This window comes from Oryzias melastigma, linkage group LG5 (genome assembly GCF_002922805.2).
Source record: "Oryzias melastigma strain HK-1 linkage group LG5, ASM292280v2, whole genome shotgun sequence".
NCBI lineage: Eukaryota > Metazoa > Chordata > Actinopteri > Beloniformes > Adrianichthyidae > Oryzias > Oryzias melastigma.
The window spans coordinates 18,626,126-18,651,066 of record NC_050516.1 but is presented as its reverse complement, the minus strand read 5'-3'; the positions used below and the strand labels follow the sequence as shown (position 1 = coordinate 18,651,066).

The 24,941-nt window shown below is 40.4% G+C and overlaps 1 protein-coding gene and 1 non-coding gene across 3 annotated transcripts in view; both read left to right on the top strand.

The window, feature by feature from the left end:
* The window catches only part of eogt (EGF domain-specific O-linked N-acetylglucosamine (GlcNAc) transferase), a 27,260-nt gene extending 2,433 nt beyond the window's left edge, over positions 1–24,827 (top strand). The window contains exons 2-18 of one of the 2 annotated variants that reach the window (XM_036211964.1): positions 187–433; positions 1,266–1,366; positions 1,590–1,698; positions 1,893–1,987; positions 2,065–2,169; positions 3,457–3,563; positions 3,716–3,819; positions 3,980–4,072; positions 4,404–4,475; positions 5,443–5,529; positions 6,823–6,891; positions 7,114–7,175; positions 7,284–7,403; positions 7,754–7,856; positions 8,058–8,181; positions 22,876–22,943; positions 24,712–24,827. In XM_036211964.1, coding sequence (XP_036067857.1) covers positions 236–433; positions 1,266–1,366; positions 1,590–1,698; positions 1,893–1,987; positions 2,065–2,169; positions 3,457–3,563; positions 3,716–3,819; positions 3,980–4,072; positions 4,404–4,475; positions 5,443–5,529; positions 6,823–6,891; positions 7,114–7,175; positions 7,284–7,403; positions 7,754–7,856; positions 8,058–8,181; positions 22,876–22,892 — 1,566 coding nt within the window. In that variant the 5' untranslated portion in view covers positions 187–235 and the 3' untranslated portion in view covers positions 22,893–22,943; positions 24,712–24,827. Of the gene's footprint in view, positions 1–186; positions 434–1,265; positions 1,367–1,589; positions 1,699–1,892; positions 1,988–2,064; positions 2,170–3,456; positions 3,564–3,715; positions 3,820–3,979; positions 4,073–4,403; positions 4,476–5,442; positions 5,530–6,822; positions 6,892–7,113; positions 7,176–7,283; positions 7,404–7,753; positions 7,857–8,057; positions 11,159–22,875; positions 22,944–24,711 lie in introns of those variants that run through there. The other variant, XM_024270327.2, reaches the window with a different exon arrangement.
* Positions 3,182–3,254, top strand: trnar-acg. The gene has a single exon. It is a non-coding gene; the product is annotated as a tRNA-Arg (tRNA).
* Positions 24,828–24,941: the final 114 nt, after the last annotated feature.

Below are 24,941 nucleotides of genomic sequence, written 5' to 3'. Positions count from 1 at the left end.
TTATGATCGCTCGGACAGGAATCTGGAAAAGGTCAGCGTTATTTCCTGCATCCTTGTGAGGATCTTAGATCTGCCTGGAGCTGCGTTCCCACACACTTAATTGTGCCCACATGCTTTTGTACTGTGGTGCGAGGCTCTCAACCAAGATTACAGGTCTGACTTCACTTTTTTTTTTTTCTCTTGCAGAGAGTTCTGAAGTGAAGCAAGTATTTCACATGTCTGCGTAACTCTGACTATGGTGCTTCTAGTAGCGCTGGGGTTAGTTTTTCCTCTCCTTGTGGGCACCACTGAGACGGCTGAGAACCACAAGACAGCAACACCGCTCTTTAACTACAGTTGGATCTCACTGCCACCAGAGCACATACCCTACTTTCTCCACAACAACAAGAGGATTGCAAAGCAGTGCCGCCTGGACCCACTCTGTCCTTTTAAAGTAAGAAACAGGCTTTTTTTATTGTCCATTATTTTCTGAATCATACTTTTTAAAATATTTTAGTACTGAAATAGAGCTGCCACGATTAGTCGACCAATAGAATAGTCAGCGACTAATTTAGTAGTCATTACTTTCTATTATAGGGAGTTAGAGTGTAGTAAAGTTGAAAGTTATAATAGCATTATGCTAGCTTTTTGGACTATTTTGGCATTTATTGAGATTTTTTCAGGCTATTTTTGAGTTTAGTTAATATTTGAGCTCCATGATGGTAGCTGTTTTGGCTAATTTAGGCTTTTTTTAGGCTGTTTTTGAATTTGGCTAATATTCCAGTTATATGCTAGCTGTTTTGGCTAACTTAAGCTTTTTTTCTTTTCTTTTTTTAAGGCTAGGTTGAGATTTAACTAATATTTTAGCTGGCTATCAGCTTCAGCTTTTTCAGTTATCAATTTCAACATCTTTAGCTGTTGTCACTAGCACCTTCAGCGGCCAATTCAGCTTACAGCATTCACGCTAGCATTATCGAAGATAATGCTAAATATCTCGTTTTTAGTTAGTTTAAAGCTAATGATGGTTAAGATGTGTGCTTTACATCCGCTTTGTGTAAGACCCGATTAGTTGACTAATCGGGAAAAATAATCGGTGATTAGTCAACTATTAAAATAATTGTTTTGGGAGCACTATACAGAAATAATAAATATATTTTGATTGTCACAGTTTCCTCTTGCACCCTTCATCCCACTTTTTTTTTTTTAACCATCAGGTGAAAAAATGTAATTTACATTTTTGTTGCTTTTACACTTATTTGTTAAGCTTGTGCACATTTTTTTAACAGGATGCACTGCAGGATTTGTCAGCCTGTTGGGGTTATGAAAAGAACTGTGACCAAGAGAAACGCTTCAGCTACCCTGTCTGCACCAAAGCTGACTCCGGATGGTACTAAGCTTTAAATCATGGATGACACACTTTATGTGGTACTTTGTTGTAACTGTCAAATCCTCCTAAAGTCATTCTAGAAAATGTCAGGCCATTTTTTGGTCTTGTTTAAAACTCAGCTTCTTTTTTTCTGTTGTTGTACCAGTGTGCACATGAATAACATACTTCACAGATGATCCATTATGATTAAACAGCAGTTTCCACATTGAATCTGCGTTGTCAGGGCTCGTTCGTTGGACGCGGCCCGAGAGCTTTTCTGGAAGCAGGCGGATTTCGGCTACGTCAGTGAGCGTCTCTCTGAGCTTAAAACACTCTGCAAGGCCAACAATCCAGTAAGTTCCCTCATTTCCTTAGTTCCCACCGGCCTCTTGAGTCAACAGGAAGAAAAGAAAAAAAAAGTTTAATTTAAGGGCTGATACTCAATAGACACTAGATACTTTGCCTTTAAAAAGTTTAATCATTGTGATATTTCAAATATAATTTCCAGAACCTTTAAGATCACTTAATTTTTATTATTTTTTTCCAGGAGGATTCGTCATTGAGGTGTACTCGCCACACTAGATACTGCAGAGCAACAAACCTTTACCTGGACTTGCGGCAGCCACGAAGAGGTCACGAGAGGTCAGCTTAATACACTTTTATAAAAAAAAAAAGATGTCCCTATGACTGATCAAAAATGCTCAAACTCTCCTCTATAGGTTCCAGGAGGACTTCATTCAAATGGGAGAAATTGGAGGACTTTGCAAACTGAACAAGCAGGCACTTGCTGCTGAGGGAGATCACAAGAGTCCTCTGCAGTCTTGGTGAGTCCTTGTAGTTACACGCTTTAATTCTTTGTTTTAAATTAGACACTTCTCTTCTGACTGGAATACAGCAAGAGCACCAAGTCATTATTTTTTATTTATTAACCTTTATTTAACCAGGAAGTCCCATAAATATTAAGAAATCTCTCTTTAACAAGGGAGTCCTGGCCAAGAGGCGACAAAAAAACAAATCAATTCCAGAGAAAATTACCTCAAGAAAACAGACCTTTTTTTTAAATGAGTATTTGTTATGTAAAACAAGCTATGGATTTTGTAATCTTTAAATCTCATGGAAATATTAATGAGGGTAACTCACGTTACTATGCGATTCAAGATACAGATAGTATCAAAATATGGAAAATATTGCAATAATCAGTATAAGTACAAATAACAACTTATGTTGTAAAGTAACAAATAAACAAAGCACCCCCTTGTGGACTTCTTTGGTATTAAAAAAAACAACGATAAGAGGAAAGAATCGTTTGTGAGTTTAAATATAAAATCATAGTAAATGGACTTAGTTGGATCTAAGTGAAATGCATGAATGCTAAACAGAAGGGTTGAGTTAAACACTTAAAATACTCTGCAAATCTGGATTCTTTAACAGTCCAGTTTTCACTCAAAAGAAATAGAAGATTCTCACAGGAAATCCCTCACTAATGATCTTGTTTTTCCGGATAGCATTTCTCCCCCAAGCTCCTGTTTGAGTTTCAGGGAATTCAGATTTTTTGACATTAGTGTTTCAGAAGTTTCAGCATGTAAAGCGTTCCGTTTTACCAAAAATAAACAACTGAAAATAGTGGTGGATGTCTATGAAAAACAGCCTTTGTATGAACTTTGCTTTCAGTTTTACTAGTGATTCATTGCTGCATGTGCTCACTCACACATGCATGCTTGTGTGTGCACACACACGCTCACACTCGTACACAAAAGAACAAAAGACTGCCGCTCTGAGCGGGACCATCCCCCATCCTCGACATTTATTACTCAGTAGGCCACATGAGGGCTTACAGGGCCAGTGGCGCAATGGATAACGCGTCTGACTACGGATCAGAAGATTCTAGGTTCGACTCCTGGCTGGCTCGATGTTTTCTTTTTTTGAGGCACATATGTTTAAATAAACCACAATACTGTTTTCAACAACAATCTCAGACAAAATTATATGAATCATTCATTATTTTCACATTAGTGCATGTTGAAAGATATTTATGGAATTGTATGCTGTCATTTTTCATGAACTTATGATCTTAGTGTTGTATTTACAGAAGCACTGACATGTCATTGCAGGTACGCTGAACTACAGACTTACTCAGAGCTGGACTTTCATCCCATAAAGGATGGACACTGTGACATCATTATTGAAAAACCTACAGTTTTTATGAAGCTTGATGCTGGTATGTTTTCAGCCAAAAATGTAATGCTTTGAAAAAACAACTGATATGAGTTTAACACATTTTTTTTTAATTTTTACTCTGTCTCTCCTGTTATCCCTTTTCATGTCATGATTTAAAGTAATTGTGCTTGTTTTTGTCTATTTTTTTGATAGGGGTGAACATGTACCATCATTTTTGTGACTTTGTCAACTTGTATATCTCTCAACACATTAACAATTCCTTCAGCTCTGACATCCTCATCGTCATGTGGGACACGGTGGGTATCTGGCACTTTTAGAGAATGGTTTTCAATCAATAAAGGTTTTTTTTTTTCTTAATCAATTTTTAAAGATAGGGAAATGAAAGACCACAATTAGAAATTGAATATATGCAATTCCTTTTGAATAAAAAAACTTTTTTCTTCTCTCATTTGTCAGAGTTTTTATGGATATGGAGATTTGTTCAGTGAAACATGGAGGGCCTTTTCAGATTACGACATCGTCCATCTGAAGACCTATGACTCAAAAAGAGTTTGTATAACCTCTTTTTTTTTTTTTTTACTTATTGCATCTTGTTTATTAGTTTATCCAGTTTAAGCAAATGTCCTTGGGTTACAGGTTTTCAAATCAGGTCATCTAGACTAGAAAAGGAAAGATTTTCAATTAGATTAGAAGTGATGTAATTTCAGTTCATGAGATGTCTAATAATTTTGACATTTTCAGCTTTTAACTAATCAGTGTTAAAATTGTTCTTACCAAACCAAATCATTATTTCAGACTACTCTAAAGTGTGCAGACTTGCAAAGTTCACTTCAGGTAAAGGGCACATTTGATCATGTGATCCATTTGTGTTTGTTTGTAGGTTTGTTTCAAAGATTCCTTCTTCTCTCTTCTACCAAGAATGAGATATGGCCTTTTTTACAACACACCCCTCGTAAGTCGATTTTTTTTTTTGCTATTTTTTTCTTAAACTTCATTAATGCAAACTATTACTAAAAAAACTATTACCCCAAACCCCAGATATACTTTATATGGAACTATTTTTTTGCATTTTTTTGTCAGCCTTAAGGAAAAAGGAATCAATGCTGCATAGATCCTTGAACAAAACAATTGGATTCAATTAAATTATAAGCATAAAGCACAGTCGTTGGAAGGCGCTTTTGTTTTGTATTAACCAAAAATAATTTTATAGTTTTGTTTTGCATTCTACAAAAAGCCGCTAGAGCTTATTTAGCAAAGAGAATGTCATTTATTTGAAGTATTCTTTTATTTTCTGATATTTGGACTTCTGTTGCCATAAGCACAAAGAAATTCCATTCAATTTTAGTGTTGAATTGTTTATACATGCAGGTTTTGTCAAATCGTTATGTAATATATTCAAACTGTCAGCAACTGCTTATGTGCCAATGTTATTTAAATGATAATTTCCAAGGAGATAACTATAAAAATGACACCAATGTAAATATGTGTTGTCCTGTAGTTTCAGCCTTGAGGTGAGAAATATTGCTGGGTCAGCCTCAAGCTGATGCTGATTACCCTGCAGTGTATGTCATGTTTATATTCATGCGCTCACATGTAGATCTGCACTGCAGGTGTCTTCATGAGATTCCCACGATTCAGGAAATACCCATGCTCATGTCATATTCATTCTATACAGATAAGGAAATGTGTTTACATTTGTCAGATTCCTGCTGTGGGATAGATGTTTTTTTCACCACACAGAACATGCTCTTTTTTTCAGGTTCAGACAACCTTTTAGGTTTTTTCTTTTTCTTTTAATCCTTAAGAACATTTTGTAGAAGAACCGAAGATTTATAACCATTTTTACTGCAAATATTTGAATTCTGCAGATGAAAAATTGGGTGTATTTCCAAATAAAACAGGTTTTTTGTTCATTTTAGATTTCAAACTGCTATACTGAGGGGATGTTCAGGGCTTTTTCCCAGCATGTTCTGCACCGCCTCCATGTCCATCAAAACAAACCAAAGGTAAGAACCGCAGACACCACTGACATTTATTTTCATATATGTATTTTCTGTTCAATAGAACCCTGCATGGTTTATGTTTGTTGATAGATGAACAAAAAGAAGCTGACCAAGAAAGATAGAAGAAACTCTTTTTTTACCAGGAGTTCCTGATCAGGAAGATGTCCCTCTTCCTGATCACAGACCAGAGAAATAGTTTTAAAGATAAGATCATCTCCTGTGAGAACCAACAAAAGACATTTAATGACATTTAATGTTATCTTCTGTCTGATATTTATCTGTAAATTGTGTTCTACTTTGCCAAAACAGCCTGATTTAATGAAACTGAAGTTTATTTTGTGTCTTGGTCAAAATCCTGGTGATATGAGCATTCTTTTGATGAGAAAACTATTACATAAAACAGCCCCAAGCCTCATGGTGCACATCCATCACTGATTTTCTGACATTTACATGACTGATAAATGGGGCACAGTTGAACAGGATTTTGGCGTGCAAACACCTGTTATCTTAATATGCACTCTCAACAAGTCCTGTTCTTCAACAGGGTGTTTTCTGTACAAAATAATATTTCAAACTGCATGATTTACCAGTATAATTCTAGTAGTAGTATTAACTAACATCAAAGCAAACTTTCTTTCTTGTAGGTTTAAAACTTTGTGTAATTAATGTTCTTGTGTAGCAGAAAAATGTGTTTTTCTTTTTTTTCTTTTTGTTTTGGTGCTTTAGATTTTGAATAATATGTGAAAGTTCTCTCTGATGCTTAAAGTGTTTGAATATTTCACAGTTTAAAAGAACTGAATTGAAACACTAAAATGAAACACTTGATTTTAATTTGAACAAAGGTAAGTAAGCTTACAATGCTACCAAAGAAGTGCTCCTTAAACCTTCAGTGACTTAAGCTTCCATCAATGGATAAATGATCTTTGTTTGCCTCTTGTTCTGGAAGCGCTCTGTTTTTCCCTTATTTCCACTTTTTAAACATGTTTTATTATTATTATGAATATTTTGTAAACAAATGAATTATGTGTTAATGGATGCAAATATTCAAATTTAGGATAGCATGAATTTTGAACACATGGTGGCAGTAGAGACTGCAAAGTTCTGGCTCTTCAAACTAATGAACACATTTCTTTCTCAGATGTGACTTTTAGGATCACCTCGGATATTTTATAAGAATTTCTTTTCAACACGTGATGGAGAACTCTTTGCCTTATTTTGAAAAAGCCTCATGTTTTCCTGGCTCCATATCTTTCCTGTCCTTGGCTGATTGATTATTGTGTGCAACACTGTTTTCAGGAGAGGCTTGTTCGTCTCACCCTGCTGGCACGCAGCACAGAATACAGGAGGATATCAAACCAAGAGAAGGTGAGTTCATCACGCCATTCTGCTGCCACTTCCTGTTCTTTTTTATTCTGCTTTTTTTTCCACTAAAGCAACTTCCCCTCCTCTATTATTGATTTACTGCCCACCCCTGTAAGGTGCCTGTTTAAAATCTTAATTCCATAAACAGAACAGGTACCAAAGGTTGGTAATTTCTATCGTCACCAGCTGTTTGTCTTATTGATCTCAGAACTCTGTTTGCTGCAGCTGGTAAATGCCCTCAAGACGGTGCCTCTGCTGGAGGTCACTGTGGTGGACTACAAATACAAGTGAGTTACTTACGATCTGAGAGCAGCTGCATTTTTCACAATTGAGACTGTTTTAAAAATAAAATATATATATTTATTTCTGTCTCTAACTACCCGTCTGTCTTCCAGAGATGTTCCTTTCCTGAAGCAGCTGGAGATGACCCACCACTCTGACATCTTCATAGGAATGCACGGGGCCGGTCTCACACACCTCCTCTTCCTCCCTGACTGGGCGGTCATCTTTGAGCTGTGAGGGGCACTTTTAAATTAGACTGAGCAAGTGAAAATCAGAGGAAGCTGGGGCGTTGGTGGGGGGCGGAGCCATTGGTTTGGCAGTGTCCTCTTTCTAAAGTGCCTCTCAGCCGCTTGGTGTTTGACTGTGAAAGTCTGCCTAATTAATCAGGCATTCATCACACCTGGCGGTGCTTGGCAGGCGGACTGAAGGGACCGTATCTGTTTGTTTGTGTGCAGCGTCTCATGTTGTAGGGCACTGGGTGGATTTTAGTAAATGGGGGAATTCACACAGGGCTTATGAGCGCAGAGCAAAAGAGACAAACCAAAGAGAACAAGAGATAAGTGTGTGCATCTGTTCCTCTCAGATATAACTGTCAGGATGAGAGCTGCTATCGAGATTTGGCTCGTCTGCGGGGCATTCGATATGTGACTTGGCAGAAAATGGACAAAGTGCTCCCACAGGACAAGGTAGAGAATCTCCCCTTAGAAGCCATTAGCACTCCAGTATCACAGTGAAGGCTGTGTGAATGATGTCTCACACACAAGCACTTACACACACACAGCGTAATGCACATTGTAGTAACATTTTTTCACGTTTATTAACATGTGATTTAACCTAAAAACACAGATATAAATGGTTGAAAGTGTTTTAACTCCTCTTTCTCTCAGGGTCATCATCCCACACTTGGAGACCATCCAAAGTTCACCAACTACTCCTTCGACGTGGTGGAGTTCATGCGGATTGTGATGGAGGCAGTTGATTATGTCACACACCATCCCAAGTGGCAACACGGTGACCGTCACGATGAGCTTTAGAATGTCTGACAGTCCAGAGGGAGAGGAAAAAAGACCTCCTCCTGTCAGCAAGTTGACTTTATGGATCTTTCAATGCCTAGCTGGCCAGGTCTGGTGCTCCACGCTCAGGGGGCGGGGCTCCAGGGACAGTTTGCTCCCCTTTCTCCGATTACATTTCATGATGGTCCATGAGGAGGACGTTAGCCTGTGATTCAACTATTACTTGACAGTGAAACTTCCCTCTTTGTTCCCGTCCCCTTGTCTTTAATTGCACATTAGACATGTAGGTTCCTTTAGTGGGGGTGCTTGGACACCATTGCCACAGGAGGTGTCCACACGGTGCCCTGCCCCTCTTGTGGGAAACCAACTTATATGATGGTTGCTCCTTGTCTTCATGGTGAGGGGGGGATCCTTGAGAACCCTGAACCAAGCAGCCAATAATACCTAATCTGGGAATGTCTGTACCCCTGCAGGCTGCTTGTGGTCCTCGCCTTCATGGGCTTGGCCTCTCTGTTTTTCATTGTTACCGTGGCAACTCGGGCCCGGTTAGCCTGGATGGAGACTTGCCCTCTGCCCTGTGCTGGACTTACCGTGGAGCCGGTTGGTGACCTGTCTGGATCATGGTGTTGGCGCAACCATTTGTGTTTGTACTGATAGTTAAGCACATCGATGTGCACAAAACAACTATTCTCTTAGGCAAATACATGCCTTAGCGATAAGGAAGCTTTTGTTCATTTTTATGTTGCTTCTTTTTCAATCTCCAACCATTTTTAGTCTATCTTTGACTTCAACCCCCTTTTTTACCCTCTTCCTTGCTCCCCTGATCTCTCCAAACACCCCCCTCTACAATCCATCATCTATTCAGTTTGAAACTTAAAGAAGGATTATACAATATTTTAAGATAGTTCCTAAAAAATAAAGTTTAGCCTCAAATACAAAAGGGGGTTTATGCAAATATAAACCTTGTGTTTCCAAAAACTAAATAACCCCTGTTGGAAAATCTGTCTCAACTGAAGAGGTTATTCATTTTTCTCCATTTGCCCAGCAACTGGACTCACAGATAAAAAAATACCTAGATTATTTTCTCAAATATATGTCATGGGGTGGGGGTTATTTGTCACCTCTTTTGCTGTTTTGATAGGTCTGAAAGACTGAAAGCCGTTTGGTGACAGATCCAGTTTGAATAGCTTTCACAAGCTCTATTAGTGTCAGATCAGTTAAAGGGGGGGCTGTAGCTGGAGAGCAATAAGATGTCTTCTATGTTTCTTCATTACCTCCGCTGTGGCTACTTCGTTCCCCGCCGTCAATGTTGGTAAATGAGCTGCTGTTGTCACATTCCTTCACATGCAACATCTTGTCCAATTTGATCAGCGTCATTTTGATGCGAGTGTCTGGAGAACTGCTGACAATCAAACCGGAGTTTCTTAACAGGGCCAACATAACTTGATTTGATGTTGTGAGCTGTTATTATTCAGGATTCATCCATGAAGTATTTTTTTTTCTTCCTTTCAGTTAGACTGACAGGGCTGCACTAAGGTTTCCACTACATGATGAAGGTGCCCGAAGTAATTACTGACAAAAAACATCATAGCCTTCAGTTAGATTCCAAAATGATATTTTTTTTCTCCTTTAATAAAGTATTAGAATATTATAGAAATAGAGGAAAAATACACACTTTAATAAGCTGCCAGACTGTAGAAGGGTAATAATGTAGCACTAGCAGTGGTTCGCTCAGGATGCAGAGATGCTTCTCTATATTCTGTTTGAAATTAGGCACATTATTACACAGTTACTTCTGTAAATGATGCTTTTCAAGACATTTTAGTCAAAAAGTACTCCAAATATAGGCCTACTTTAGATATTTCGCATTTGCTGGCTGAAAATTGGAAAAAAATGTTTGGTTTTATCACCTAGACTGACTTTGTTTACATCTATGTTTAACATTAGTCACAGACACTGCAGATGCAGTGTTCCTTTTTATTGACTATTTTTAAAAATGTTTTTGTATAAACTTTGTTTTATTTAGTAAAATCAGGGTTAATGGTCAAACGAACAAGGTGCTGCAAACGTTACCCTCTCAAAGTTCTTTTATTTTCATATTTTGTAACAACTGTGACTGAAAGGGAATGAGCACAATGATAGGTGCTCTCGTGAAGTGCTCTGAAAATTGTGTGGCTTTTTTGGGAGCTTAATGTTTTATTTATCATGTGCAATTAAGTCTGACCTTTTTTGATTATGACTTCACAAAATGTCTTTGACAGGAGAGCTCTTTCAAAATAAAATAAAGCCTTTCAAATGAGGGCAATACTAAAGCATGTATTCCTCTCTTTGTTGGCCACATTTTATAGAAAATTTGATTCTTCTCACTTATTTATCTCTTGAAGTCTAACCTTGAGGAACAAACTGAAGTATGTGGTTTATGAGTTCCTGCTGATGTGAAAATTCTTTTTTTTTTTTAATCTGAAGGTTTCATTATTTTTGTGAGCTCGTGTGTAAGGAGGAAAGGGGCTCTTTGCAAAAGGGCACTTGTTCTCTTTTTACAGTAGCTGTAATAAATCTGGATGACCTCAAAAGAAAAACGGCCTGATCAAACAGTGACGACTCTCGGCCACATGGGGGCAGTACGACACCACACATGAGGCCTGATCCTGACCTCTTCGGCTGTGTGACCGCTCCTGACGGACTGAGTTCAACGGCGCTGACAGGCAAAAAATGATGTATTTACAAATATATACAAAAGGTCAGAGGAAAACAATATTTGCTCAGTGGCGTTTGCTTCCACATCACAAGGCGGCTGTCAGCGGGGGCGCTCCTGTGTGCCTCTGTGCGGATGTTGTGTCTGAACTTTCTGAGTATTGACAGACACAGAGCCTGTCTGGGATGGACACTATTTATGGCCCGGCTCGGGTTGCTGCCGGTGACCTCATAAAGAAATAAAGAATCTCTGTACTACACCAAAGAAGAAAGAAATAAAATGGGGGTTTGTGATCAGCCAGGCTGCTGAATGGGATGATGCAGAACATGTGCGAAGAAAAGATGCTGGAAAGTGAGAAGCATTCTCACATTGAGCATGAACTAAATGAACATTGGTATTTGTTTTTTTTTTTTGTCTGCCCTCTTGTCTTCAGGGGGTTAGTGTTCAACCATGTAATTAGTGGTTAGTATTAAAATGTTCAGATACTAACAACTAAGCCTCACATTGTTTGCCTCAGGCCATAGTTCAACCTCTCTTGGAGATTCTGAGGGATTTTGGAGGCCTAATGGCTCCCACACACACCCTCAAGAAATGTGGAATTACTTAACTTTGTCGTCCTTGATAAACGGCTGTAGGGTGCCAGGACAAGAAGAGTGACTCTCAACAAAGAGTTGAGTGTAATTACTGGCAGTAGAAACTGTGCAGTCATCAGATCCCATGTGAGCAGTCACTCAAGACTTCAAATTCTGCAAGCAGCTCCCACCCTGGGTTATTAAAAACTGCTTTTTCTTAAGAAACCTCCACCAACTGTCTCTCTGACCTCTCTTTTGGAAAGTTTATGTTCCATTATTTTATGGTTTTTAGCCAAATTTACTTGGTTTGTCTGGTTAATATCACCCAAAGGTGACCCCACTGTCATTCTCATGTGCACTTTTAACAACACAATCATTTGCATAAACTCATTTATCTCCAAAGACAAACACTTCTCACCCGTGAACTCAGATAAATCAATTACCTCACGCTGATCTTACCATAGCCACATTTGCAGGCGTCCCAGCACCGAGATAAGCAGTGCGGGAATATCGATCCAGGAGGAAGAGCTGTTCCTCGGGTTATGAACTGATATTTCCCCAATGTTTTTTCCCCCCTTGGGTAACGGTTATTGGGAGAAAAATTCCTGATGAGATCTTTCACCTTTTCCAGAAGTGTGGGATGCCATATCAGGGCTGAACGGTGCTATAAGTAAAATACTTTGAATGGACAGGAGATATGAAAAAACTAAATCAGATTTGTTGAGTTGATCATAGTCCAGAGAAGTGTCCACATCACATGATGCGGTTTACTCTGATCCGATCTGGCTTCTCTGGCAAAGAATAGATGAGATAAGTGCTTTTGGTTGTTGCATCCATTAGCTGCATCACTTTAAGATAAAGGCCTCCATCCCCGCTGAGACATGCAAGTTCAGGGTTGTAGGTGCAGCCAATTGCGGATCACCTTACTTGTTTTGTTGTATAGTTTACAGGGGTAAACACCTTTGTTTAGTCTGCAGATGGGGTCTGCCGTAAAGTCAGGGACGCTTGTCGCAAGTCCTCCATCTCGCTGTTAGATGCGGCGTGTCCGGAGCTGTCTGTGGTGCTGAAACCTCTCCTGGAGCCGCGCGCTCCTGCCTGCTGGCACGCCTGCATCAATGTCCAATCAGCTCAGTTCAAAGCCGGGCTGATCGATTTGCAATAGATTCTAGCAAAGTTTCATCAGCTGAAAAACAACTCTTTTTTTCTCCTATCATTTGTGTGACAGTAACTTTGCCCTAAAGACGTTGAAGACAGAGTTGTGGAGCTGTTGTCACCATTTTAACCTGCAACAGTGTCTGCTTTTTCAAGTATTTGCCTCCCCGATTAAAATGATACCCTTGAGCGGGATGCACATCCGAACGGATCAGATGCCCCCCTTTCTTTCCCCTTTTTGGTCGTTAGTGGATATCGACCTCCTCTAAGTCCTAATGACTGCAAATACGGCACAAAGCAATCAATCGTTACAAACACGCAGGAATATTCAGGACTTGATTCATTGATAAGCTTTCGAGAAGCAGAGGTGATCAGATCGTGTTTAACACCTTCATGTGACATGCGCATTCGTGCCCGTCAGCTGGCAGTGTGATCTTGTCGGACTCCCCCTCAACAAAACCCAAGGAGTGGATGCACAAAACATTCAGAAGTGACTGTAAATCAGGAGAGAAGTTGTGGGCGCGCGCCTTCCATTCCATACCGTTCCATGCTGGAAACTTACAGAGAAAAAACTATTTGTATCCCATCCTCTCATTGGAGCCACAGTTCAGGCTCCATGACATAAGTGGGGAGTAAGGGGGTGTTCGGGGGCGCTGGTGAACTGGGCGGGCGCTGCTGCACGTGCTCTGAATTGGGAAGACGCGCTCGCATCGCATTTCTCATGTCCAATCGATCCCTGCTCGGGAGGAGCGACGGGAGAGCAACTATCAGTCCTTCATCACTGTACCATCACTCTCATCAGCATCTCTCCAGCGCCTCCGCGTGACAGACCCGCATGAGGGGGGGATGAACTTGTGTGGAGTGCCCGCCTGACGCCGTTTCTGGGGGAATTTACGCACTTCTGGCGACTTTTTTCTTCAGTCTGATCTTGACATGGGACTCGCCAGGATCTCTGAAAACTGGATTCTGCGCGAACCTCGTTTCCTCACCTGGTTCAGGAGGGTTGCTTCGCCGGTGTTAGCCTGAGATCCCCCCCCCCTCTCTTTCAGTCGCTTCTTTTCCCCCCTTTTTTGTCTGAATTTGGCAGTGTTTGCGCGGGATCTTGACAAGATGCTTAAAACGACTGCCCCACTTAGTCTGGAAAACACAATCAGTGGAGTTGAAACACAAAGTGATTCAGAAATCGACCGACTCACTTGGATCCTTTACAGTTCCCAGTGATCATGCCGTCAAGGTTATAGATTTGGGTAAGGTGGTGCTTTTTTCTTTTCTGTGTGTGTCGGATTATAACCTTCTTTTTTTAATCTCCATTGTCTTTTTGGTTCATTTGTGTCAATAGGTTAATGAAAAATTGATTTATGTGAGACTTTTTTCAATTCATTTATTTATTAATAAATAAGAGATAAAGCAAGTTTTCCCGAATGAAGTGATAGGATGTTGAGTAGAAATGATCCTGATCAGACCTCCTGCCCGCGTGCGTTGAAAGGTGTGATAGGAGGTTGAGCTGGGCGCGCGCTGTCGGGGAGATTATTCTGAGGCAGCGTTTCATCTCTGGATGGGATTAAATAAGCAATCGGTAGGAGTGGATGCTGTGCAGCACCTATTGAGAGCGATGCGCTGACCTGTCTCCTTTTTTTTACGCGCCTCCTCCAATCGTTTTTGCGTGGATAGATAGACTGGATAAAGCGCGCGCCGGCTCCTCCAGGCGCGCTGCGCACAGAGACTGGGAGGTGTTGCAGAACCTCATCGACACACTTCTCTTCACTCCCTCTCTCTCTCTATGTGTGTGTGTTTGGTTTGGTGCACGTTAATGGACGCAGTGATGAAGCCCAGCCCCTATCGAGCTGTAATTGTTAGTCATCCTTGTCTCCTCCTCCTCCTCCTCCTCCTCTCCAGCCTTTCCTTCTTGGCTCTAAAGTTGAATTATATCCTTAATTGTTTTGCTTCTTTCATTCTGGACACTGACACTCAGCAGGGAGTGGTGTCATCAGGGCAGACATGAGATGGGCAAAGAAGAGGCTGTGGGGGGAAAAGGATCAGACCGTGGACTTAATTCTCATTGACAGTCACATTAACACAGGAAGAGCGCTCTTAATCTCACGGAGATTACTCTCTCCAACCTGACGGGCTTTCCCCCAGCCATCCACACATGCCACACACTATGACTGACACCTGTATGAGGGCAGCCTCCACTCACAAACATTCTAGATATATTCCCTTCCCTCACTGACCCCTTCTTTTCACCTCCCTCCGACTGTGTTTCCCAGCTGTTATCCACAAGGGCCTTTTTAGCTTTGCAAATCCCTTATCCGGCTCCCACACGGACAATATCCAGGGAATGAGAGTGGGTGGAGAAGGGGGGCAGGGTTTGTGCATTTGTGTGAGGACCCTGTCAAGTGACAGTTCTGGCTGCAGTGGTTGGAAAATGCAGAGCGAGAAAGGCTGATATATTTATGAGTGATGATGGAAGGAGGGAAAGTGACAAGTGTCCTGATAACAAGAAGACATACATTTGTGTGTAAGAAAAATGTGGTAAAAAAGCATCACAGCATGTATTAAATGTGTGTGAATGACAGTTTTTGGGGGGAGGGGGTGATGTAAACGAACAGAAATCGGATGTACATGACAGGTGGAGAGGTGACAGCAGCACAACAGTTTAGAGATCACTCAGATTGTCTGTGACGAGTGGATAGATCTCAACAAAGTGTCGAGAAAAAAAAATGACTGTATGGAGCCATGCTCGTGCTGCAAGAGGGTCAAGTCATGTCGTGGCAGAGAAAACATTTCACTCATGGAACCAGAATCAAAGAAAAGTACAGAATGGAGCCGAAGTGTCTTCTCGAACAGAAGATCCATGACACTAATGGATGAGGGGGGGCTGGAGATCAATGAGTTGGAGTGCGGTGTGTATTTGTCTCCTGTCAAAATGGTAAAACCACAACTGGCCAGAGGTCAGGACCTGTGGCAGGGAAGGGTAAAACATGTGTTCCTGTATTACATACATCTGTTCACTCAAGTTTAAACTTCTATGCACAAAACATTGTCATCATTGTTAACACAGTAAATGGGATGATTCATGTTTTCAATAGAAATAATTAACATTTTTAGAGTTACAAAGTATAAAAACTTACAAAAATGATTTTATTCAATTTTCACCACACCTAGCAGAGTTTTAAAAGCGCAAGTTCCACTTTTGTTCAAAGTGAAAGTAACCCCCCTTTACAAGCTTCAAGGTGATTCTCTCACCGAGCTGACTCACTTTGACCATGACAAATCTCCCTAAGTGATAGTAATGATTGTAATTGAACAGGCACAGTTTCTTCCTATAGTGCTCTATCACCTTGGATGCAATCTGCTGCGTGGATGTGGATGCTGTTTGAAGAGACGCCACGTCCCCGGTCCCGTCTCTTTGGCAGCTGGCAGATGTGCCGGTAACCATGAGCGACAGCGGGAGAGTGTGTTTGTGGGATTATGAAACGCTCCCACCGCACAGCGCTGTGCTGTGCTGCCTGGCTTCACCGGGAAGCAGAGCAGCAGAAGCATCGGTGGAAGCCTGAGGTGGTCATCTCGGCTCGTAAAGAGGGGAAAGGGTTGAGGCCTCAGAGATGGAGACAGGAGAGGAAGGGCAAAGAAATTGAAGAAATTCAGGGTTGACTGAACAGACATGTAAGAGTAAAGTCTTGGTTTCTGGGGGGGGAAATCTTTTAGTCATAGATTTCCAGACGTGTGTGTTGGAAGATCTTTGATTAAAAAATTCCACCGAAGGTCCTCCTTGGAGGCAAACTGATATCAGTTTTAAACAACAGCATCTCCTAAAGAAGTTGTAGAAAAACGGTGTCCTTGGTGATGTTTCTGTTCTCGTGTCTTTACGTTTTAAAGATTTAAAGCCTTTTTGATGACCCTTCAAACTCATGCAACCTTTATGTGTATCATTTTCAACTCGATGTAGGATCTCACCTTCAATTTAAGATTGATTCCATCCTTTTTGGTGCATACAAGGTGAAATGTGACTCCTAAAGCCTTGGAATTCACCCTTTGTGTGTTTTAGTTTGTGTAAGTGGTGAGGGCAGCCTCACACTGGCATAATTGCGTGATGTTTCCGGGGTCCGTTTGTGATACGTTCGCCTCATCCCTGTGTGGAATTGCTTTGTAAGACTGTGAGTGAGGGTTAGAGGCCCTGCTCGTCCGAGGGGAGTGCGGCAACGGTGTCATGCTCCGCAGACTCACAGACAAATTAATTCACTTATTGACACCGCTGACACGTCTCAGTGACTTTTTAAAATGAACAATTGATTAGGCTTCCTCCCTTTTGCTCTCACGCACTCCATTTTCCTGACTTCTCTGTTTCTCTCCTCCTCTTCATTTTTCTCAGACCAAACTTTTTTTTTGTTGTTGTTCTACTCATCCTCTTCAATAATTTCATCTTTTTCTTTTATTTCATATACAGGCGGCGCTCTCTGTCATTCAGCAGGTTCATCACGCTCTAATAATGCGATGGTGCACCAGTTGCTCACCAGCAGCAGCAGAGTGAGCAGGTGTCATTAAAACTCCCCCTTTGCTTTTGCACATGTGAAAGTTTGCATACAAAGATGCTCATTTGAGAAGATGTGGTGTTTGTAAAAAAAAAAAAAAGAAAAAAAAGTGCACTCATTAAAAATGTAGGTGGTTTGTATCAGTGTCATAAGGTGCAGAGCTGGACCCGAGCAAGTTTTTTTTCACCTCTGCTTGACAGCTCAAAGGAGTCACTACATATATAGTGAGGCTGAAGCTCATGCAAAATTAAAGCCAGCTTTATATAAAAGTTGTTAGTTTCTCAGTCCATTGATCCACACTTGGACACTAAACATTGTGAATTGAGTTCAGATGTTTTCACGGAGATTCTCTGCAAACTGTCTAACTGTTTCTTTTTGCTATTTCTGTCCAGACAAAATAAGACATGGAACTTTAAGACTGGGTTAAAGCATCTTTGTGTTCTTTTGTTTTGACCCTAGAACACTTTGGCTAGAAAAAGTTACACCACCACTTTTGCTGGGGAATTTTTACCTGTTAAAAGTATTTGTCATAAAAATAGATCAAAAATAGATTTGAAAAAATGGCAACACATGATACAATTATTTTCAACTGTGGTTTATGTAACAAAATGGAAAATAAAAACATTGGAAGATCCTAAAAACATGCTTGAAATTGCTGAAAAATTAAGAATTTGAGAACAAAAAATTACTTTAAAAAAAAAGGATACTGGAGATTTGGCCTTTGGTCCACCCATTCCTGAGACATTTTAGACTTTACCCAATGACACTCAGAAAAATGCAACATATTGAAAATCATATAAATACTTAGTGGTCTAGGGTTAAAGGACAACTTACATCCATCCAGTTATATTTGATGAAAAAAAGCTAATCCACAGAGTGAAAAAACTAATTAAAAAAAGCAACTTTGCGGTTTTTATGCAAGTAAAGTGTACGAGGGAGTGTACATTTCTAAATGAGCACTATGGCTGATAACTTATGGACTAAATATAAAGATTAAATGATGCAAAAGCAAATCACTTAAATCCATCTTGTTTAAACAGAAATGCAAGCTGCATGCTGTCATACTGGCACCTGGAACACGATAAAACATAAATCTTGCAGATTGACACTCAAAGTCGAGAAGAAAAGCAGGGCCAGGGTGAGCTGTCATCTAAAAGTCTCATGTTTCTTTTTCACCTTTCTATCCATATTCCAGAGCGCTGAGACGCGGGCTTTTATTGGCCTATTATTGCTTTATTAGAGGGCGGCAGATTTACGGGTGGGATCGTGCCTCTGTCTGTCTGTCTGTCTGTCTGTCGGCGGCTCTGAGGACTCTGGTACGTGTCGGTCCAGGCTGACTGTCAGGGCTTTAAACCACTGTTAATAAGGAGAAGGCAGGGAAACGGCTTCCTCTCACACACACATGCTGGGTTAGTGGGCTAATGTTTATTAGCCTGTTAGTATCGGCACTTTTTTCCTCTATAAAATAAGCAACAGCTTTTTTATTTATTTATTTATTTATTTATTTTTTTGTAGAGTGCTTAAACACTTAAATGAGATTTATTCGAGAGAGACCAGTCCTTATGGTGTAAATAAACACAGCAGTTTATGAGACAATGTTTTTATATTTAGAGCAGAAAAATTGAATAAGTTTTACACTTAATGTAAAAGAATACATTGTTGTATTTGCATGGAGCTGAGTCCAGACTCCTGGCAGTGACCTGTCACACGCTTTATGAATTCCATTTCATAATTTAGAGGAAGAAAGATGAGTCGACTTAGAAGAAAAAAAAAAATCAACGTTGAAAATCTCAAAAGCTCAGAAACAGCTTAAAAACAGATATATTTTCCACACTATTGAACTTTCTTTCCCCTTTCCTACCCTCCAAAACACACACATGTGCTAAAACACGCACACATATTTCTCAGTCAACGGATCCTGAGACGATGGCTTGTGCAACAAGGTGGGATTTAGACTTAAGTGCAGGCAGATCAATTGAGCTGTAATGGTACCTTAGTGCCAAGGCCATTCTCTGAACTCTGCAGTCAATACCACAGCCTGGTAATGGTCCTGAATTCAGACGTTCACTCACAACTCTTTCCCTGTCTCAACAATTTCAGCACACAGCATCTTTTTTTTTTGTGTTTGCTTGCCGTTGTGTTGACAGAAAGAAAACGGAGTCTTAAGAGTTAAGAGTTCAGGCACAGTGTTGTTACTTCATGTCGCCCTTTAACTTGTTTGGGATTTAACATTAATAAATATTATTTTTTAACGATTCTTTTAAGAATTTCATAGAATTTTTGTTGAGATATTACTCAAGTGTTAAGTCTGGAATAAGAAACAAGAGGGGCAGCAGATCCTTGTCCCCAGGATGTTTTAGTAACTAGAAAGAAACAAGAGCAGCATGCATACAGAAATGGAAAGTGAAGAGACCTATAGTGAGGCTCTTCAAGGGGAGCAAACAAAAGACACAGACAAAAACAACAGGCGGAACGTGAAAGGACACAAATACATAAGATGCCGGGTCTTATGAATAGTGCAGGATCCAGGCGTGTATGTTGTGCCTGTGTAATTTTGTATCCGCACACACCAGCTCCACCTGCCCGGCGACCCAAAAGAAATGTGAAGCAACAACGTGCTGTAATGGTTTTTGCACTGGAAGCAGGCAAAGAAGCAGCACCATAACCCACCCTGGCTGAATGTTAATATAGTGCATATCTGCAGACATCTGAAACGCTCCACATGAGGTTCCACGGCGCTTTGTGCTTTTGCCCGTTTCATTTTTAATATCTTTCTGCCTCGAAGAGATGCACTTTGTTTTACACTGATATGCTTTCTGTCTGCCTGCTCTGTGTCTGGGCAGAGCCAGTCCCAGTAGGACGGATCTAGTGGTGTAACCTCTGTGGTCTTCAAGACGATTCTTCTTAGAAATCACACATTCATGTTGAAGCTGAACAGAGAGGACATCCTCCTGTTTTTAGGGAATCAATGCAATTCTTTCTTTGCTTTTTTATATGGAAATCTTTAAGTTGTGTTCAGCCACTATTGTGAAAGAGTTACAGATTTTTTTTTTCCGCTAAGCATCTCCTCTAAAAAAGATTAAAGTTTTGACGAGGATGGTTCAACATAACAGGTTGAAAAATTGTTTTGTTAGGAGCAAAATATTGTCTGGAAGATTTGTTGTTCACCTCATGAATCAGCTTTCTCTGATTTGCACATTTTGTAGAGATTCCCCCCATCCTGACACAACCCTGTATTTTATCTTGGGCTGGGAGAACCAGACTTATAAATTGTTGTGTAAAACATTTAAGTGTACAAGCAGACTCCTGGTTTGCATCAGGCGGTTTGGTGTTGAGTGGATAAGCAACATGTGATGTTTTAGTCAGAGAAACGTTTGCTCTAAAAGCTGCAACTGCTTGAAAGAGATACCTAGTCCAAAGTTAGGAGTTACATGATCCGTTCATCATAGTCCAGATCAAGTGAACGCTTAGAGTTAAAATGATTCTGATTGGTTTTGTCAGGAAATGTTCCAAACTGCTATCGCTGCTGCGTGCTCAGTGCTTCCAAGATGAAAAACAAATTTGAAATTGATTTAACAAGTTTAAAAAAAAGATATTTGTCCATTGTGGGGAAGGATAAATAACAGTGAAGAGGAGTCACTGAGGTGATCAAATAATGCCGCAGTTCTTAGTCTCCTCAGTCCTGTTAATCTGAAACTTCCTGTCCCGACAAATCATTTAATCTCCACGACTGACAGCCTTATCAGGCAGACAGCGTTTATTTCCGATGCTCTGCAAACGTATTTTCTGATGCTGCAGATGAGGTCAGAGACTGTTTGCACATGAATAACTGAACAAATTTGTGTGTGTGTGTGTGTTTGTGATTGTGCTGGGGCGCGTGAAGGGAAGCAGATGATACCTTTCAGATGCAGGGCACACAGATATATATTTGCGGCGATAGTAGGATTGCCTTGTTGCATGTCGATGAGCCTCTGTGTCAGTCCTGTGCGATTACTGCAAGATATGACACGACTCATTCCTGCTGCCCTCAGAGACCCACAGTGAAGGGAGATGGAGTGGATGATGTAGAAAGAGGGATAATTCTGGATGGGAGGGAGACTTGGTGCTCTTGGATAATCTTCAGCATCTCTGTGGCCTATTTGTTAAACGTGTGAGTGAGCATTCTTGCTGCTGCCAAATCTTCTAAAAGACACAATGGCCGTTTGAGCTTTTCTTCTTTTATCCGGCCGTCCCTATAAGTACCATTTTAGTTACTTGATCTTAAGATAAAAAAAAGTCTGTGCATTCGTGTGTACCTGAACACAAGCCCCACGAGTTTTCCATTTTTCACTCTCCCTAAGGCATTAATATGCTTTGAGGCCGCAGTCTGTGGTGCGAGCGAGAGTAAAGGTGACATCGGCGCTATTAATGACGGGATGGGACATTTTATCCCGAGAGTCGCAGCCAGCTGAATCTGGGGACCACACATACACGTGCACAGACATGCATGCACAACTGTGCTCTTTTAATGAGTGTATCAGAGAACAAAGCTGATAAAAATGCATGCCATGGCTCAGTCTTTAAAAAGGGAATAAGAAATAGGCTTCAGTGCAGCTGTGCAGCATCCCTAATCATTTCTCTCAGCACTCATATATTGTACTGGAATGAGGCAGACACGCCTCTTGACACATAAATACACTAATTTGGTGTTTAAAAATGTGCTTACAAGAGTAGGAAAAAAAATAAAATTGCAATAAAAAAGAGAAAACTGAAGACTTTCTGAATGGTTACCAACATTTATTGTCTTCCCTCCTTTTTACTCTGAATACCAAATTAATGGCTACTTTAGCATTAACCATTTTCTCTGACTTTACCTGGCTAGCCACTTTTCTTTGTAGAAAAACATAAAAATCTCCAGTTTCAAAGCATTTTCCCCCTGCTATCTGCGTCTTTCCCACTAGGGGGCAGTGGCGCTACACAAATGGCAGTTTAGAGGCGCGAGGCTTTGGGGTCTGAGCTCCCACCTTCCCAGGACGTTTCCTCGCCTATTAGCAGACTGAGCTGAATATCAATGAGTTATGATGAATAATGAAGGTTTGGGGGAGTTTTGTCATTAATGTGTTATGTTGTCTTTTATTTAGACTGCAGAATCGGTCTCTTTGCAAAAGGGAGAAGTGTTGACACACCATTACAGCCGGATGGTAATTCACTTTGTGTGCAGTTCGGAAAGTGTGTAGAACTTCTGAGGCTGCCACTCAGCTGTAATTAGGAAGAGGCTGTCCTGCTGTTCTTTGATAGGCTCTGAATTTACCTTGCAAATATTGTGCAAATTTAGAGTGTGCAGGTGTGTGTGTGTAAATGTTTAGTTTTCACTCTATAGTGCACATTTCTTTAATGCACACCCATTTTGGAAGCAGTTCAGCTCATAGTTTGTTATACACGTGTGTGTGATTGTCCCCGTGTGAGGCTGGGTGTGTTCATAATTGTGTGTTTGTGAGGGAGAGGCAGCAGTGTGTGATGTCTAGAATGGGGATCACATTCTGCCTTGGGGTAGGTGAACCTATAGTAAACAATGGATCTGACAGAATGTAGGCCTTCACATCTTCAACCTCACGTGTGTGTATGTGTTTGTGTGCATGTGTGTCTGTTTAAACATGCATGCACACGCAGACCTTCGTATGAGGCCGGTGAAGGCCACTGCTCTGGAACCCTGGGGCAGACTGGCCCTTCTGACAGATTTCCTTTTCACCTCCTTCCTCCAGAGGCGTCTTCCGTTTGAGGCGAGGACGAGGAGAAGAGATAGGAAGAAGAGGAAGAGGAGGTTTGAGAAGTGAGTGAATGAAAACATGGTCTGTGCTCCTTGTGATGGGGCAAAGTGGAAAAAAAAGAATTAGGGGATAAATAGATGTAAACTGATGATTTCATTCAGGTTTTCTTCATCTGTGTGTTTGTTAACCAAAATTACTGTTTCTTTATAAAATAAAATAAAAAAAAAAGTGTTTTTTTTTTCTCTAATCATCTGCAATTTCATGTTTTTTGGGCAAAAACAAAAAAAACAAAATCCCACTCTGATCATCTTTTGATCTATTGAAAAAGTGTTTCCAGTTTTTTATTTTTATTTATGATTATGCTGGTTTTAGGCAAAATCAAAAAGCATGTGTGTTTTCTTGGACATAGTTTCTGCAGAGCAGCAGTAGTAATTTACGTCTTAGTTATGGGCGGACAGTCACACTCTCTCCCGCTAAGCCTAAAGCCCCTCACAAGTCCAAGCTAACATCATTGGTGAAACTTAAATGGTGAACAATATTGGAGTTATCCAGCTGTACAGTTTTGAGCCAGATGTCAGCTCAGATGAGGAAAACGTAGATGTACATGGATCTAGTCGTCTACAAGTGGATGCTTCAGACTGAAGTGGAGCAGGGAGCTTGTTGATACTGATGTAGGTCCAACATCACAGCGACAAGCTACAAGCTTGATCAAACTGCATTTTTTCGCCTCCTCCTGATCCGCAACAATTAGAATAAAAAAGTTTAATTTTCTTCCATCATCTAAAAATATGCCACAAAACATGCTAGATACACCAAAAACAGGAATTTTAATCAGAATAGGTTTTTAAGAGAGGGAAAAAAACACAGAAAATATTAAATAATTGTTACAGTTAAGATGTTTAACCATAAAAAACAGATTTTCAGATTTGAGTTAATATGTACGTTTTTAATCCATAATATTTTTCTTTTTCTTTTTGCAACCTATGGTTTTGTTGTAAATGACCTAACTGCATTATGTGAGGTTGATGAGGAAGAAAGTGACCAAAAAAAACTCAATGGGAATTTAGTTCTTTTGATAAAAAGTTTAAAATTTCTACACCATGAAAGACAAAACCTTGTATAATGGACTCCACAGTCCGCGAAGCGGGTCATATGTGCATATGTGGCTTCAGGTCAATGTGGTCTTTCATATCTTCAATGGTCGTCTTCAAACCTACAACTTGAGTGGTTGTAGGTTCATGCTCCTGCCAGCAAGTAAATTCATGGCTTTGTTTTCCAGTGGAAAAGTACTGATTAGGTCCTTTCTATAACTGGTTTCAGCTGGTCTGGATCTCCGTGTGGGTTAATGTAATAATGCAGTCATCACTTTGTTAAGAAGTCAGAAAAGAGTAACATAAAATATTAAAAAACCTCTATGCAACATACTATAAAAGTATATAAAAAGCCTTCATTTAGTATAAAAACCATTCAATTACACACCTGTTGTATTTTAAAGAATAAGAAAAGACATAATTAATTTACTATGAAAAAAAGAAATAAATTATGATTAACTTTTATCTAAGACATTGCGTTTGTGCTTTAAGATGTTATCTAGAATCAAAGCTAACAGTTTTCTTAAGAATCTTCTGAAAGCATTATCCTTTAGTCTGGTAGAAGTAAACAAAATAAGGCTTTAAATGATCTTATCTCTCCTGTTCTCGAGCTTTCTTGTGTTTTCATCTTATCTGTGCTCACTGTGCTGTTTTATATTGCTCCTCTTAAATCCAGAAAGCTTTACATGCCCATTCCTCCACCCTGTTTGCCCCCTTGCCCCCTCTTTCTCTCTCCCAGGATGAAGCTGAGGAGAAGGGCAGGCTGGCCTTGGCAGGTGGCCTTCCTCGTTGCCTTGGTGATGCTCTGGGTCGAGCCAGTGTCTTCTGGCAACCATAACCATCGGGGACCGACAGGTACACCAGTTCTTGATCTGAACTCTGCTTTCAACACCGCGAAAGGTTAATTACACTGTCACTTCAGAGAAATAACACGTGTTGCTAGAGCCTGGCGCTGAGTGAGACATCGAG